This window comes from Candidozyma duobushaemuli (genome assembly GCF_002926085.2).
Source record: "Candidozyma duobushaemuli strain B09383 chromosome Unknown B_B09383, whole genome shotgun sequence".
NCBI lineage: Eukaryota > Fungi > Ascomycota > Pichiomycetes > Serinales > Metschnikowiaceae > Candidozyma > Candidozyma duobushaemuli.
Window position 1 is genome coordinate 2,362,235 of NW_020289895.1, and position 13,626 is coordinate 2,375,860.

The following is a 13,626-nucleotide window of genomic DNA, read 5'->3' on the forward strand; positions in this document are numbered from 1 at the left end:
TGATTATTTCATTGCTCGTCATACTAATTCGCAGCCATTCTTCAGAAGGGTGAGGCCGATACAGCCCACCACCACCACACATGAACATTATATAGAATGCAAAAAGCCCCAACGGGCACTTCTCTTCTGGTTCTCTGACTGACAGAATTTAATTTTTAGTCTGAAGGCGTTGGATACCTCGAAATTGAATATCTCATCCCCCGGGGTATATACGGCCTTTTTGCCGGGCCAGCATATTTCCAGTACCTTCTTTTATCTACTGCTGGACTTCCAAAGCCACTCCATGACTCCCATCCAGTCCGTACCATATATTCACTCTGCACTCCTGCAATTTATAAACTGCCTTGCTAGCTCAATGGCTAGAGCGTGAGACTTTTAATCTCAAGGTTGCGGGTTCGACCCCCGCGTAGGGCTTTCTTTTTACTTTTCCTCAGGATGACTTTTTTTTCGCACGTCAACTGTCATACACATCACCCGTGAGGTTCTTCACACCCTAGATCCGGCGGGGTGGGCTCGTCGGAATCGCCGGTACGGCATATAAACAGGCTTTTTTTTTTTTGCCAGCCCTTCGGAACATCTCTGAAACAGCACCGTAGTCGGACTTCAGCAGGAACCGGAGTCCAGTCGGAGTCAGATCGGGGTTCGTCGGAGTCAAACCCGAGCTAGGGCCCACGTCTTACTACTACTATGTAGCGTCCTTTCGGAGCCTGCCCCGGAATTTCAATGTGCACACGCCCCCCACAAACCCCGGAAGGACGAAACAGCCAACCAGGGCCGTCCCTAACAAAATGGGCCAACTTAAACGAAAATCAACAAATCACAAAAAATTGACTTCTTCACCTGTTTCAATGGAGGGGGTCTCGCTTGGGCAATTCGCGGCAGGTTATTGGCTGAACCCGGCGCTTCTCGGAGCCTGGATATAATTGCGGGCCCTGCTACATCTCGAAAAAACCACCCTTTACTAATCTCTCCTATTCTTTATCCCCAGTTTTCAACAAACATGTTGTCCAGATCCCTCAGATCAAGCTTACGCCGTATACCCGTTGCCAAAAGGGTGTCCTCTGCCGCCGTGGCCGGTTTGAGAGTGTCCCAGGCCTCCGCTTTGCACACCAAGGTTCCAGCCTTGACTGTCCAGAATGCCAGATTCGCCTCTCCTGTCACCACCTTCAAGAGATTGGCTTCCACTGGTGTCAAGGTGCCTGAGATGGCCGAGTCCATCACCGAGGGTACCTTGTCTGCTTTCAACAAGGAAGTCGGTGAGTATGTGGAGCAGGACGAGCTTGTTGCTACCATTGAGACCGACAAGATCGATGTGGAGGTTAACGCTCCAGTTGCCGGTACCATCACCGAGCTTTTAGCCAACGTGGAAGACACCGTGGAGGTTGGCCAGGAGATCATCAAGATCGAGGAGGGTGCTGCCCCAGAGGGCGGTGCCAAGAAGGAGGAGCCCAAGGAAGAGCCAAAGAAGGAGGAGCCAAAGGAGGAGAAGAAGGAGGAGCCAAAGGAAGAGAAGAAGGAACAGCCTAAGAAGGAGGAGCCTAAGAAAGAGCAGCCTAAGAAGGAGGAGCCAAAGAAGGAGTCTAAGGAGCCAGCCGGTTTCGGCGGTTTCGCCAGAAGCGAGGAGAGAGTCAAGATGAACAGAATGAGATTGAGAATCGCCGAGCGTCTTAAAGAGTCCCAGAACACCGCCGCCTCCTTGACCACCTTCAACGAGGTTGACATGTCCAACTTGATGGAGATGAGAAAGTTGTACAAGGACGAGGTGTTGGACAAGACCGGCGTCAAGTTCGGTTTCATGGGTGCCTTCTCCAAGGCCGCTGCCCTTGCCTCCAAGGAGATCCCAGCTGTCAACGCCTCTATCGAGAACAACGACACCATGGTGTTCAGAGACTACATGGACATTTCCGTTGCCGTGGCCACACCAAAGGGTTTGGTTACGCCGGTGGTGAGAAACGCCGAGTCTCTTTCCATCTTGGGCGTCGAGGAGGAGATCACCAAGTTGTCCAAGAAGGCCAGAGACGGTAAGTTGACCCTTGAGGACATGACCGGTGGCACCTTCACCATCTCCAACGGAGGTGTGTTTGGCTCCTTGTACGGAACCCCAATCATCAACTTGCCCCAGACCGCCGTCTTGGGCTTGCACGGCATCAAACAGAGACCTGTCACTGTGAACGGTCAGATTGAGTCGAGACCCATGATGTACCTTGCATTGACCTACGACCACAGAGTGTTGGACGGCCGTGAAGCCGTCACCTTCTTGAAGCTTATCAAGGAGTACATCGAGGACCCTAGAAAGATGTTGTTGTCTGCCTAAGCGCATCACTAACTAGAGCAAGTAACAAGCAAAACAGATAAATGTGCAGCTGTAGAGAACCAGAGGAAGGGTCCTGTTACCCAATCCAGCCGTTACAATAACAGGTGGGTGAGGCAGCCTCTTCGCAACCACCGGCATATATGTATCACTTGCGTTTTGATGTGTTTATGTCTCGGCCCAAAAGAGTAATACTGTCCAACGATCAGAGATTTAAACTGCCCATGGAGAAAACAGCTCGATTAGGCTGCGATATTCGATCTAGCAATCGCTGCAACCGCCTTCTTCCTGAGAACTTCCCCCATCTACCACTTTTCTTCCTCCACCCCTTCAGCCGTACCCTCTCCGTTTGGCTGCAAAACGACAATTTTCCAAATCCTCCTGCCATCTATCACCAGCTTCCCATATGGATCCCTACTGGGACGACCTCAGCTTTGCTCCGAAGCCCAGGACCCCTGCGCCAGAGGAGGAGTTCAGCCAGTACTTTCTGGAGTACAAGAACTTTGACAATCTTTTCAACGATGCATTGACCACTCTCCAGGACTTGGATGTGCCATCTGGTCCACCCCAGCCGGCCCAATTGCACCACCTCAACTCGCCTTTCAAACATGCTAAGAAGCCCAGCGGCACCGCCATTTTTGGTTTTGCCGACCACAACAGAGAACTCTCCATCAACGGCATCAACGACATTCTAAGACACCAGAGGGCTCCACTGGAGGCTGCTTCGCTGATTCTGCCTGTGCAGTTGGCCCGCAAAAAGGCTCCTCCTATGTCCAACGACCATCTTGATTTCAACTTTTCCCAAGGTTTGGAGGTGTGCAAGCCTGTCCACATCAACGAGAACGATGAGTATGAAGAGCCCAAGAAGGAGGACGACTTGATCGTTACGGGCGCCACGCCAAAACAATACAAGTTTCCTCCCGACCCTGAAGACGAGGAATTCGCCATTGACTACCTCAAGAAAATGCCCTCGGTGAGCCAGCCCATCCACATTCTGGCCAAGGAAGAAGAGCCATACCCTGAAGAAATTGAATCGCTTCTAGAAAGCCCGCTGCGGAAGCCCAAGTATGTTCCAATCCCGGTTCAGCAGCCTAGGCGTAAAATGAAGCAGGAAATCGACCCCAACTTGGACTTGGACCTCAACATGAACATGAACATGAACGTCTACCTTCCGCCTCCAGGAAGCCAAGCCACAAGCAACGAATATTCTTCTCCAGAACCGGCGTCTCCTCTACCGCAGAACGGCTTGTATTCGTCGCCCCACAGAGTGATTCCTCAGGGTCCTCCGCTCCATTCCTCTCCTTACGAAAAGAACAACTACAACCCCCAATTTTTCCTGGACGGCACGGACAATTATCTGGACCCCAACGTCATCAAATCGCTGCCTTTCCAGCTGCTGCCTTTCCGCAACGAACCTCGCCTGCTCAAATCATCTCCGCTCAAGTACAACCGAACCGAAGCTGACGATAGCACCACCGATGTCAACGAAACCATTGTGCAGCTTACGCCCTTGAAGAACAACGCCACGCCCTTCACGCCCAACAAGAACAAAATCACCCTCGAGTGGAGTCCCATCATCTCTCCAAACTCCAAAGCTTCCACCGACGTCCGCAAGGCCATCCAGGACCTTTCTCCTAAACGTGTCATAAAAAAGACCTCTTTGCTTCCTCCTGGCGAGCTCGATAGGTATTGGGAAGGTCCGGATGAAAATAAAATCTTCACCTGCAAGTACGAGGGTTGCAACAAGAAGTTCACCAGAAGATACAATGTCCGCTCCCACATCCAGACGCATTTAAGTGATAGACCTTTTACCTGCTCCTACTGCCCTAAATCGTTTGTTCGTCAGCACGATCTCAACAGACATGTCAAACTGCATTTGGTTGCAAAACATTGTAAGTGCAGCTGTGGCAAGGAATTCACCAGGGTGGAGGGCTACAAGAGGCATTTGAATAAAGGCATTTGCCAAAAATTCACAGACACTGAGGTGAGTGGCTCTTCAAAAGGTGTTTCAAAACCTAGCCCTACCAAACAGCGGCGTGGAGAAACTGTCTTGGACGGACTTACATCGAATCGGTTGAACGAGGACCTCGGGCTTGCTCCGGAGCATTAACGAGTTTTTGATATTCTGCGACTTTCTTTTTTTACTTCGACTTTTGTTTTCTTTTTGGCGTTTCGTTTCGTGATCAGCACTTTGTATAGGATATAGGGTTGTACCAATTGATGTACACGATAAGATGGAGACGTAGAGGTAGCCACATCGTAAAAAAGTGTCAACCGAATTTTGTGTAACATCGAGGTGATATTGTCTACCACCTATATAATCATCAGTTAAAATGAAACTACACCCACGCTCCATTCATAACTCCAATTGATTCCATTACCGTATATGCGTTTCTCATGCTACACCTCAGTGTCTTCCTCTTTTATGATTCCAGCGGCACGAGCTGCCGCCTCTTCCTCCTCCTGCTTATGCACCTTGATGTGCTGGTTGAGATTATCTGTTCGACTGAATTTCTTCTGGCATGTCGGACATTCGTAAGGCTTCTCTGATGTATGAAGCGACCTAAAGTGCCTCTTCAAATGCTCTTGCCTCTTAAATCTTCTCAGACAGTAAGTACACACAAAGATCTTCGACAGGTCAACCAAGTCGGCTGCTTTATTCTCTTTACGCCCTCTTGTGCGGACCTTTGGATTGATCTTGGGTATGATTTCGGTGTCTGGGGGAAGATCAAGCGATTGAAGATCAATCTCAACAAGGTCAGCCTGTTGCTGCTGCTCTGCTTTGGACTGTTGAGCTTTCTTCTTTAGTAGTCTCAGACCTAGGATACGTTTCGATGCATTGGCAAATGACAGCGAGCCTCCCATAGCAGTTTCCTCGGAAATTGAAGAATGCTGTGATAGAGATACATCATTTGCCAGGCGAGAATCACCAGACTGCTCAGCACTCAGGCGATTGGTGTTGTTTAAGGAGGATTTTTCTGTAGCGGAGACAGAGGAGGTGACTCCTGATTCAGGCTCCTGCTTCACTGTTGTCTTCTTGTTTTTCATGCCTCCGAGCCGTCTCTTGCCCATATTCTCAAACAACGAGGCATAGTCGGGCTCCGGAGGTGGATATGAATCGAACATTTGTGCGTTACCCAGGTTTGACGAATTTTCTGTTTTGACTGAATTTTGTAGCGAAGGTTGTGCCACGCTGTTCTGGTGAGAGCTGTCGTCTCTTTCGCTGGAGGCCACCGAGCTGTTGGTCTCATGTTTTACAAGATCCAGCTGTGGTTCAAATGGCTGGTTGCGTTGGGTCTTGAATCTGTTGAACAAATTCATGCGGGTCCTCCTGGCTTTCTTCGTGGGGACTGGGTTATCATTCATTTCGCCCTCTTCTTCCTGGTTTACAAGGACATCCGCCAAAAACGGTGCTGGATCATCCTCTTGCTGCTCGTTGTTCGACTTGAATATGCTCCTTATGAGATGCCTGCTCTGCGGTTGTTGGCCCCAGTCAGGCAGTTTCCGGTCTCTGTCTCTCTCTCCCATAAATGGGATATAACTCGAGAACGACCGAGGATTCCGTGAGGGCGGGTTGATGCTCGAGCCCTGGCTATCAATGGAGACACGGCCACGGGGGTATACGTCGAACGAGGGTCTGTGGACCAGCGAAGGAGGCTGGTCAAACAGCAGTCGGAACTGATTTGCGGAGAAGGAGGCCTGCGCCAGGTACATGGAGTTCATGGAAGGCGTCAAAGACGTTGTTGTTGTCAAAGGCAGAAAGTCGCCAACGGCGGAAAATGACGTTCTGTGGCTCTGTGTATTACGACGAGACCTGACGGGCTGTTCCTCGGCCTCTGGGGTTCGATTAGGGATCGAGCTAAAATCAACGCTGCTCGGGGCCTGCGGGCTATCGCCCACTATGCTGCCAAAGGCTCTTGCCGGGCTGATTCCAGAAACCTGGGGCTCCACGGAGCCGTCGCAGGGTGTTTCTAGGTAGTTTTGATCCTCGAAGCTGATTAGCGGATCTCTGTCGAACTGGCCCTGCTGCTGTGTGTTTTCGTTGTTGCTCTGATTGTTGTTCTCCTGGTACTGCTGGAACTGCTGGGGAGGATCGTTTCGGACAAATTGCATGAAGTCGTCCTCCTTCATCGGATCACCAAGACCCGTGCTGGAATCAACGTACATGCCGTTCTCCATGCCGGGGCTGTTGTCAATATCCATGTCGGCCTTGAAAGCGCCCGGCATGTTCCAATTAAGAAGCTCCTGGTCCATCTGAAGCAAGCCGTCGGAGAAGTCTGGTTTGACGATGTTGTGGTTCATTTCCTCAGTGGGGTCGTGCCTCGGCGCCTCGGGGTCGTCATCCCGGAATAGGCCTTCGGGAGAGGCGGTGTTGCCGTTCATCTGTGATTATCAGGCCGTGGGCAATGGGGCATGAAAGGGTACTTTGGAACCGAGTAGCTGGTGAGAAAGCTTTTCTGGATTGATAGTGCAGGATGCACCACAGGCGGCTAAATGGAATGGAAGGTGGATGGAAGGAATGCCTGGGACGGGGAGGGGTAGACGGTGGGTAGTGCTTTTACTTTTTTTTTGTAAGCGGCAGATATCGTGGCTCTGTTCTGGGGAAGAAGGGAGTAGTTGTGGTGGTGTGAGGATCACCCCAGATAAGCCAGTCGGTGCACATAAGTGTGTGTTCCGGGCCGGCGGCGATGACCAACATGGTGGGGGATTTTAGTGTTTAAGTATATTTGGGGCTACGGGAAGAAGGCCTATTTGGGGTTTTTTGGGATTTTTATCGTCTGGTGTAATGCCGATAAGCACCGCTGTGCTCGTCTACTCGGAGCCACGGTCTCTGTCTGGAGCATCCAATTATAGGGAAGTAATATTTTGAATTTTCCCATGAACTTCAAAAAATGGAAATTTCCCGGTCCGTCGTATTTTGGTGTCACAGTGTTCGTTTGCTGTCTCAGGCGCTTATCTCGAACGGCTGCGGCGCTGGACCACACTTTGACGACCTTCAATTCTACAATGCCGGCTAGACTGGCCAAAAGTTAAACGTGGTTTGGAGGACTGGTCGAATTTGCTGAAAACCGAAGGAATCTATCCAACTTGATTCTTTGATAACTCCACCAGCATATTCCGTTTCTGTCTCGGCCGACCCTGGTCCTTGTGCTCAAAACACACACTTCACAAAAGACAGGATTTCCAAAATGCCATCGTCATTTCTCCAAACCAAAATTGACCACAAAGTGCCGTGGCAAAATTAAACTTTTACGGTAGGGCCGGCCGTTTGCGGAACTGCAGTTACCAAGCCACCCGTTTGACATGCACTTATCTAAAGATAGATAGAGAGCGTGCGTCTTTTTGCACCATTTCTTGCGATATGCAAAAATCGCTTTTCAACCGTTTATGGCATAGGGTGTCTTCCATTTATGATAAGATTTTGAGGCCGTAAAAGGGACCCTCATTTGCCCATTCTACACCGCCCAATCCTAAACTCATTAATACTGATACAATGCCGCTCGGCTCTATACTGTTACATCATTTCGACGGCGTCCGCTGCCGTATGGAATCGTCATCCTTGTCGTCGGGATTCACCACCCGAAGCACGCTCTTCCTCTTGGAACTCACCAACACCTGAACGTCCATGGCTTCGTCACAAGAAGAACCTTCTTCCTGTTCGTCGCCAGCCGGTAGGTCAGAAATACCCATGTAGCCGCCTTTGGTGCTCTTTTTGAGGCCAGGCAGCGCTGGAGGTGTTTTTGTAAAAGAGAAGCTTTTTCGAAGCTGGCGCACACGAGCAGGAAGAGCTGGATCGAGCAGAACTTGTTTCATTTCCGGTGGCTCCGATGTCTCTGACTCGTCGTCAACCTCGGGCATGTTGTTGAGCGTCTCGTTCAGCCCAAGGAAACTGTGTCTTCTCACTGTACGCTGTCTCTTGGAATCGTACTCTTGTCTCTTTTTCACCCAGGAATCGATCGAAGCGGCTTCTAGAGTAGACTCGCTGCTGGCCGATAAACGGCGATGGACATGTGGAGGAGGCACGTCTGCTGGAAGATCAGAGCGTGTTCTGAAATGGCCAAGCTGGTAGTCAAAAGCGTCAAGAACATCTTCACGTTCTGGTTGATTGGAGCCTTTGCGTTTCCAGAGGTAGAAGCCAACAGCAGCGGCCATAGCCAATGCTGCAACGGGGACCAAGGTACCAATAAGCGCTTTTTGTGTCGTCAGAGTAGAGCCGCTGTCAGAAGATTCTGTCTTTTTGGTGTTGTCTGAAAGCGACTTGACCTGCTCAAACTGGTTGTTGATATCGTAGAGCAGAACAGTGTAGCCTGAGCCGTCTCTCTTTTTCGTATCGCTGTCTCTGATCAAAACCAAAGTTTCAAAAAGAACAGCGGCACCAATGACATCTTCAATTTCGATATCCGTATCCACAGGCTCCCATGCCCAGGTATTAGTATCCACTTTCAATCTGGCCCATTCTGGCGAAGCAAGGCCCTTTGAGTCGTCTCCACCAATAAGCAACAATGCCAGCGGTCTGTATGTTTTTTCAAAAGTCGAGGAATCCTTGTCGGCCAATGGAGAGAATATGGGCAACACCATAGGGTTGAGCCTGGAATTGACGCTGAATGAGCTGTTTCTCTCCACTGCCTGAAACGACCAGCCGGAATCGTAATTCCACGTCGCCAATTGGTACATGTTGAGCCAGCCGTCGTTGGACCTTCCACCTATGACCAACGAGTTTTGTGGATTTGGAGCCCATTGGGCAGTGGCTCCATAGAAACCGTGGGGTTTGGTGGAAGTGGTGATATTGGAAAAGCTGAATTTCTCCATGTCAAACGAAAGGAGTCTGTCTGTGGCTTTACCGCTTGTAGGGCATCTGCCTCCGTAGATGTAAATGTTGTTGGAACCTGGACTGGTCAAGATGGTCGAGCCTTCATAGTACGACACATCGGAGACATCGCTGAAGGTCATATCGTCCGTGGCAGGCTCCCATTCATTTTTATCCTCGTCGTAGCCCAAAAGCTGGAAAATGCCGTCTCCACAAACATCGTAGTCGCTTTCCTGGTCCAGCGCTTTGAATGCGTACAAGGTGCCCTGATGTAGAAACACCGTCGAGTTTTCAGGCGGCGACGCTATGGCCGATATGCTCTGGCCGCTGGTCAAATCAAGAGACTTTTTGCCCAGGGAGCTTTCAAGATCGTCGAACCCTGTGATGGAGAAGTTCAACGGCACAATGTCGTCGTTCTTCAACCTCATGTATACCTTGCCTTCATCAAACGAGTAGTAGGCGGCCCATTGCGCCCAGCATGGCACAAGCGCAAACGCTAGCACCCAAAGAAGCATTGGTAGTTGTAGTCTAACGGTCTTCTGCTCATCTACGGCTTCCGTCATACTCCCCATTTGGTGTAGCTGGGTGTGTTTACCTTTTTCCCAATCTGGGTCATTACACGCATTGTCTAGCGCAGGCCCCAGGCCTAAAGCTTACAATGTGGGGCCCATTGTAGAACGGCGACTACGGCTGGAATTTCAGCGTTGACCTGGGCTGTTATTGGTGGATGTTCCATCGGGCGGTCCGGTGCATTGGAATGTGGTGACCAGGAGCCAGTAAGCTGCTGATCCTGTCTGGGTGACTTGTCCTCTGTTTTGCTGGGGGTAATTGGCTGGTTGGAGGTTTGAGCTTGTTGTTTGGTGTTTGAGATGGGAATTTGTGGTTTTTTGGAAATGTCTCTTGTGTAGACATTGAGGATGGGCTGGGAAATGGTTGCAAATTCGCACTATCATAGTGGATCTCTGGGAAGCATGCAAAATGTGTAATCTGAATTAGCCGTAAAAATGGCACAATGGGGAAGAGAGAACTGGAATTGTGGGATTTGTAGAATTGGTTGGATTCGGGGATGATTGGGGGTTCTATATCTTTTGGGTCCTGGGTGGCTGTTCATTTGCCCATCACCGATGTACCCACATACAGCGAGAGGGATGCAAAGAGAAGCATCTTAGTATGCAAGCAAAAGCAGGGATGATAGCTCAAATCAGATGATTGTATTAAGAGTCTGGAAACGGTGGCGGGCCGCTATACCAAGAGGAAGCTTCGAGTTGCTTACAGAATATCTGCGGGTCTACGGGGCACTTGTTTACATAGCACTGATGTATCACCAAAAAGAGATTCTTCTAAAAGACATCGTGGAGTAATGCAACGTAACCTTTAAACCAACGCTGGGAATACAAATATCCATGTCAGTGAGAATTCTACGGTCAATGTGGGGCCCACCTAGCAGCCATGTCCATAATCCCCATACAAAAAAATTTTATCCTCGCAATAACAGATGAGCCAGAAGTGCCCCGTTATTATCTCACATCATACGACGGCCGTCGAAACCGCCTTCTGATTAACCGTTTTTGCACCCATCGCACCGCTGATCCTGTCCTGTCAATATGCTATCGTTATCACGCCATGTGCCCTGACACACCCATGTATCCACCTACCTTCCATCGAAATCAAGAAGCCATCTAAAGCAATACAGCTTGTTCTCGATTACATTAAAAATCACCTCCCCGAATCACCTCCCCAAATCACATTCACCCGAATCATCCATTCTTCATTTCTGCCCATGCAGCCTGTGACTCAGCGCGATATGGTATGCGAAAAAAAGATGCAACTTTTCAACCACAACCATGTCGTCTTTCGGAAACATCTTCAGAGTGACCACCTACGGCGAGTCCCACTGCAAGCTGGTAGGCTGTATTGTGGACGGCTGCCCTCCAGGCTTGGACTTGACCGAGGATGACATCCAGCCCCAGTTGAGTCGAAGAAGACCAGGCCAGCTGAAGCTCTCAACCCCAAGAAACGAGAAGGACCAAGTCCACATCCAATCGGGTACCGAAAACGGCAAGACCTTGGGCTCTCCTATCGGTATGTTGGTGCTCAACCAGGACCACAGACCCCACGACTACCTGGAGATGGACTTGTACCCCAGACCTTCTCATGCTGACTACACCTACATTCAGAAGTACGGAGTGAAGCTGGCCTCTGGAGGCGGCAGATCGTCGGCCAGAGAGACCATTGGTCGTGTTGCTGCAGGCGCTATTGCCGAGAAGATCTTGACCAAGGCCAACAACGTGGAGATCGTTGCGTTTGTGTCTTCCATTGGCGAGGTGGCTATGGACAGAAACCCTCAGAACGAGAAGTTCCAGAGCTTGCTTAATACCGTCACCAGGGACCAGGTTGACGGCGTGGGTCCTGTCAGATGCCCCGACGACTCTATCAGAGAGGAGATGGTCAAGGTGATTGAGAAGTACAGAGACGCCAAGGACTCCATTGGCGGTGTGGTCACCTGTGTGATCAGAAACTGCCCTATCGGCTTGGGCGAGCCTTGCTTCGATAAGTTGGAGGCCACCTTGGCCCACGCCATGATGTCGTTGCCAGCTACCAAGGGTTTCGAGTTTGGCTCTGGTTTCGAGGGCACCAGGATCCCCGGTTCTGCCCACAACGACGCCTTCCACTTCTGCGGCGATTCTCAGCGCTTGAGAACGAAAACGAACAACTCTGGCGGTGTCCAGGGCGGTATCTCCAACGGTGAGAACATCTACTTCTCTGTGGCCTTCAAGTCCGCTGCCACCATTTCCCAGGAGCAGCCTACCGCTACCTACGAGGGAAAGGACGGTGTTTTGGCTGCCAAGGGTAGACACGACCCTTCGGTTACCCCTAGAGCTGTGCCAATTGTGGAGTCCATGGCTGCCTTGGTGCTTGTGGACCAGTTGTTGACGCAGAAGGCCCGTGAGTATGGCCGCACGATAGTTTCCTAGTGTACATAGCGCAAGATAGAGCGGGCCGAGCCTGTACTGAAGGGTGTTGTAGGAGGTTGATTTAGAGAAGTGGTTGGTGAGAGTGAGCAGAAGCAATGGATTCACGGATTCTGGAAAAGTTGAGTGAAGTGGCGAAATAGCTTCATTCCGCAGTTTGGTTGTGAAAATAGAGAAGAACCAAAATTGGCCAATTCGATACATTTATGATAGGCTCATGGTATAGTAGGATTCACTTGAGTTCTGGAGGTTTAAGACCCGCTAGAGGAGTGGAAGTACAAAATCCCTTTCGTTATTTAATAGCAAATAGTGGAAAATTAGTAAAAAGCTTATTTATCTTCCTTTCTTGACTATGGTGCCGTCCTTCGAGTTTGATTGATACTATCCTCATCAACATCACCTGCGACTATTCAGATTCAGCCACTCCAACTTCCACCACACACAAATTTCTACCCAGGTTGGCCACCTTCTTCAAAAATGGGTCATCTGCTTCCACCAAAATGACCCCTCCATCCCCAAAACCTGTCTATCTGGTGAAATCCAGTCACCTGGAAATTGGTTGCAAAATGGTGTACCGGTGTAGATATGTCTTCGCAGTAGATACTTCGTACCAAAAAGTCACCAACCACCATGGATTCAGTGCAGCTCATTCTTGCCACGGCCGTTGTCGGGCTCGTTATCTTTCTTGTGGTCTTCAGCCTTCAAGGAAGACAAGTGGCGGTAGGAAAATCCAAATCACCCTACAATAAGCCCACTTTTTTGGTAGTGGGTGCCAATGGAGCTGGAAAGACGTCTGTCTTCTACAAATTACAGGACATTCAGCCTGTCAGCACGATTTCGTCGTTGGAGGCCAACTACGGTAAGATCTCCATTCCTTTCAGCAATCCTGCTATCCTAAAGGACTACCAATTCATCGACTGGCCGGGCCACTTGAAGTACTCCCAGCTTTTGCGCAAATTGATCAATGAAGACGTCACAGTCAGAAACGTCAAGGGCGTCATTTTCGTCATTGACTCTTCCAGTGCCAGTCTCAGCCAGGAAAAGGTCGCTGCTATCGCTAAGCTCTTGTACGACTTGTTGAGCATTACAGAGAAAACCCCAATGGGTGTCGATTATCTATTCGCTATTAACAAGCAGGACTTGTTTGACACCAAGCCAGTGTTTAAGGTCAAGAGCTTGATCGAAGAAGAAATCTCCAAGCTTGTCCAGGAGGAGCTCAGCGCCAAGGGCCTGGCTCGTGGAGGATCTGGCATTGACAATGACGACGAGGAAGAATTCTCCAAGGAAGAGTCGACCAGAGAATTTTGGAAATCCCTCATGGGCAGCTCCAAGACCTTCAAGTTCGAGCTTTTGGAGGGCAACATGGAGTTTCTTGGAGGCCTGGCACTCAAGAACAAGCTTCTGAACTGGCAGAACTGGTTTGACGAGAAGGCCATGAACTACGGCAGCATGTAAGAAGCATCATGGCTTCTGTGGTGCTCCACTCGGGCAGTTGGGAAAAACGAAGGATTCTGCATCTCCTTCTGGCGTGCAGC

General features: G+C 50.0%; 6 protein-coding genes and 1 non-coding gene across 7 annotated transcripts; 5 read left to right on the top strand and 2 right to left on the bottom strand. All coding sequences in view use genetic code 12, as the record gives it.

Annotated features, from left to right (window-relative positions):
- Positions 1 to 341: 341 nt before the first annotated feature.
- CXQ87_002483 lies at positions 342 to 414 on the top strand. Its single transcript has one exon. It is a non-coding gene; the product is annotated as a tRNA-Lys (tRNA).
- A 586-nt stretch (positions 415 to 1,000) lies between these two features.
- KGD2 (alpha-ketoglutarate dehydrogenase) lies at positions 1,001 to 2,314 on the top strand (the record flags this gene model as incomplete). The annotated part of the gene is made up of 1 exon (XM_025480993.1): positions 1,001 to 2,314. The coding sequence occupies one exon, from the start codon at positions 1,001 to 1,003 to the stop codon at positions 2,312 to 2,314; it is 1,314 nt and encodes a 437-aa protein (XP_025335293.1).
- A 403-nt stretch (positions 2,315 to 2,717) lies between these two features.
- ACE2 (DNA-binding transcription factor) lies at positions 2,718 to 4,421 on the top strand (the record flags this gene model as incomplete). The annotated part of the gene is made up of 1 exon (XM_025480994.1): positions 2,718 to 4,421. The coding sequence occupies one exon, from the start codon at positions 2,718 to 2,720 to the stop codon at positions 4,419 to 4,421; it is 1,704 nt and encodes a 567-aa protein (XP_025335294.1).
- Positions 4,422 to 4,711: 290 nt separating this feature from the next.
- MNL1 (Mnl1p) lies at positions 4,712 to 6,694 on the bottom strand (the record flags this gene model as incomplete). Its single annotated transcript, XM_025480995.1, has 1 exon — positions 4,712 to 6,694. One exon carries the CDS (start codon positions 6,692 to 6,694, stop codon positions 4,712 to 4,714), a length of 1,983 nt encoding a protein of 660 aa, XP_025335295.1.
- A 1,137-nt stretch (positions 6,695 to 7,831) lies between these two features.
- Positions 7,832 to 9,634, bottom strand: CXQ87_002487 (uncharacterized protein; the record flags this gene model as incomplete). The annotated part of the gene is made up of 1 exon (XM_025480996.1): positions 7,832 to 9,634. One exon carries the CDS (start codon positions 9,632 to 9,634, stop codon positions 7,832 to 7,834), a length of 1,803 nt encoding a protein of 600 aa, XP_025335296.1.
- Positions 9,635 to 10,963: 1,329 nt separating this feature from the next.
- ARO2 (bifunctional chorismate synthase/riboflavin reductase [NAD(P)H]) lies at positions 10,964 to 12,094 on the top strand (the record flags this gene model as incomplete). The annotated part of the gene is made up of 1 exon (XM_025480997.1): positions 10,964 to 12,094. The coding sequence occupies one exon, from the start codon at positions 10,964 to 10,966 to the stop codon at positions 12,092 to 12,094; it is 1,131 nt and encodes a 376-aa protein (XP_025335297.1).
- A 627-nt stretch (positions 12,095 to 12,721) lies between these two features.
- CXQ87_002489 (Signal recognition particle receptor subunit beta) lies at positions 12,722 to 13,546 on the top strand (the record flags this gene model as incomplete). Its single annotated transcript, XM_025480998.1, has 1 exon — positions 12,722 to 13,546. One exon carries the CDS (start codon positions 12,722 to 12,724, stop codon positions 13,544 to 13,546), a length of 825 nt encoding a protein of 274 aa, XP_025335298.1.
- Positions 13,547 to 13,626: the final 80 nt, after the last annotated feature.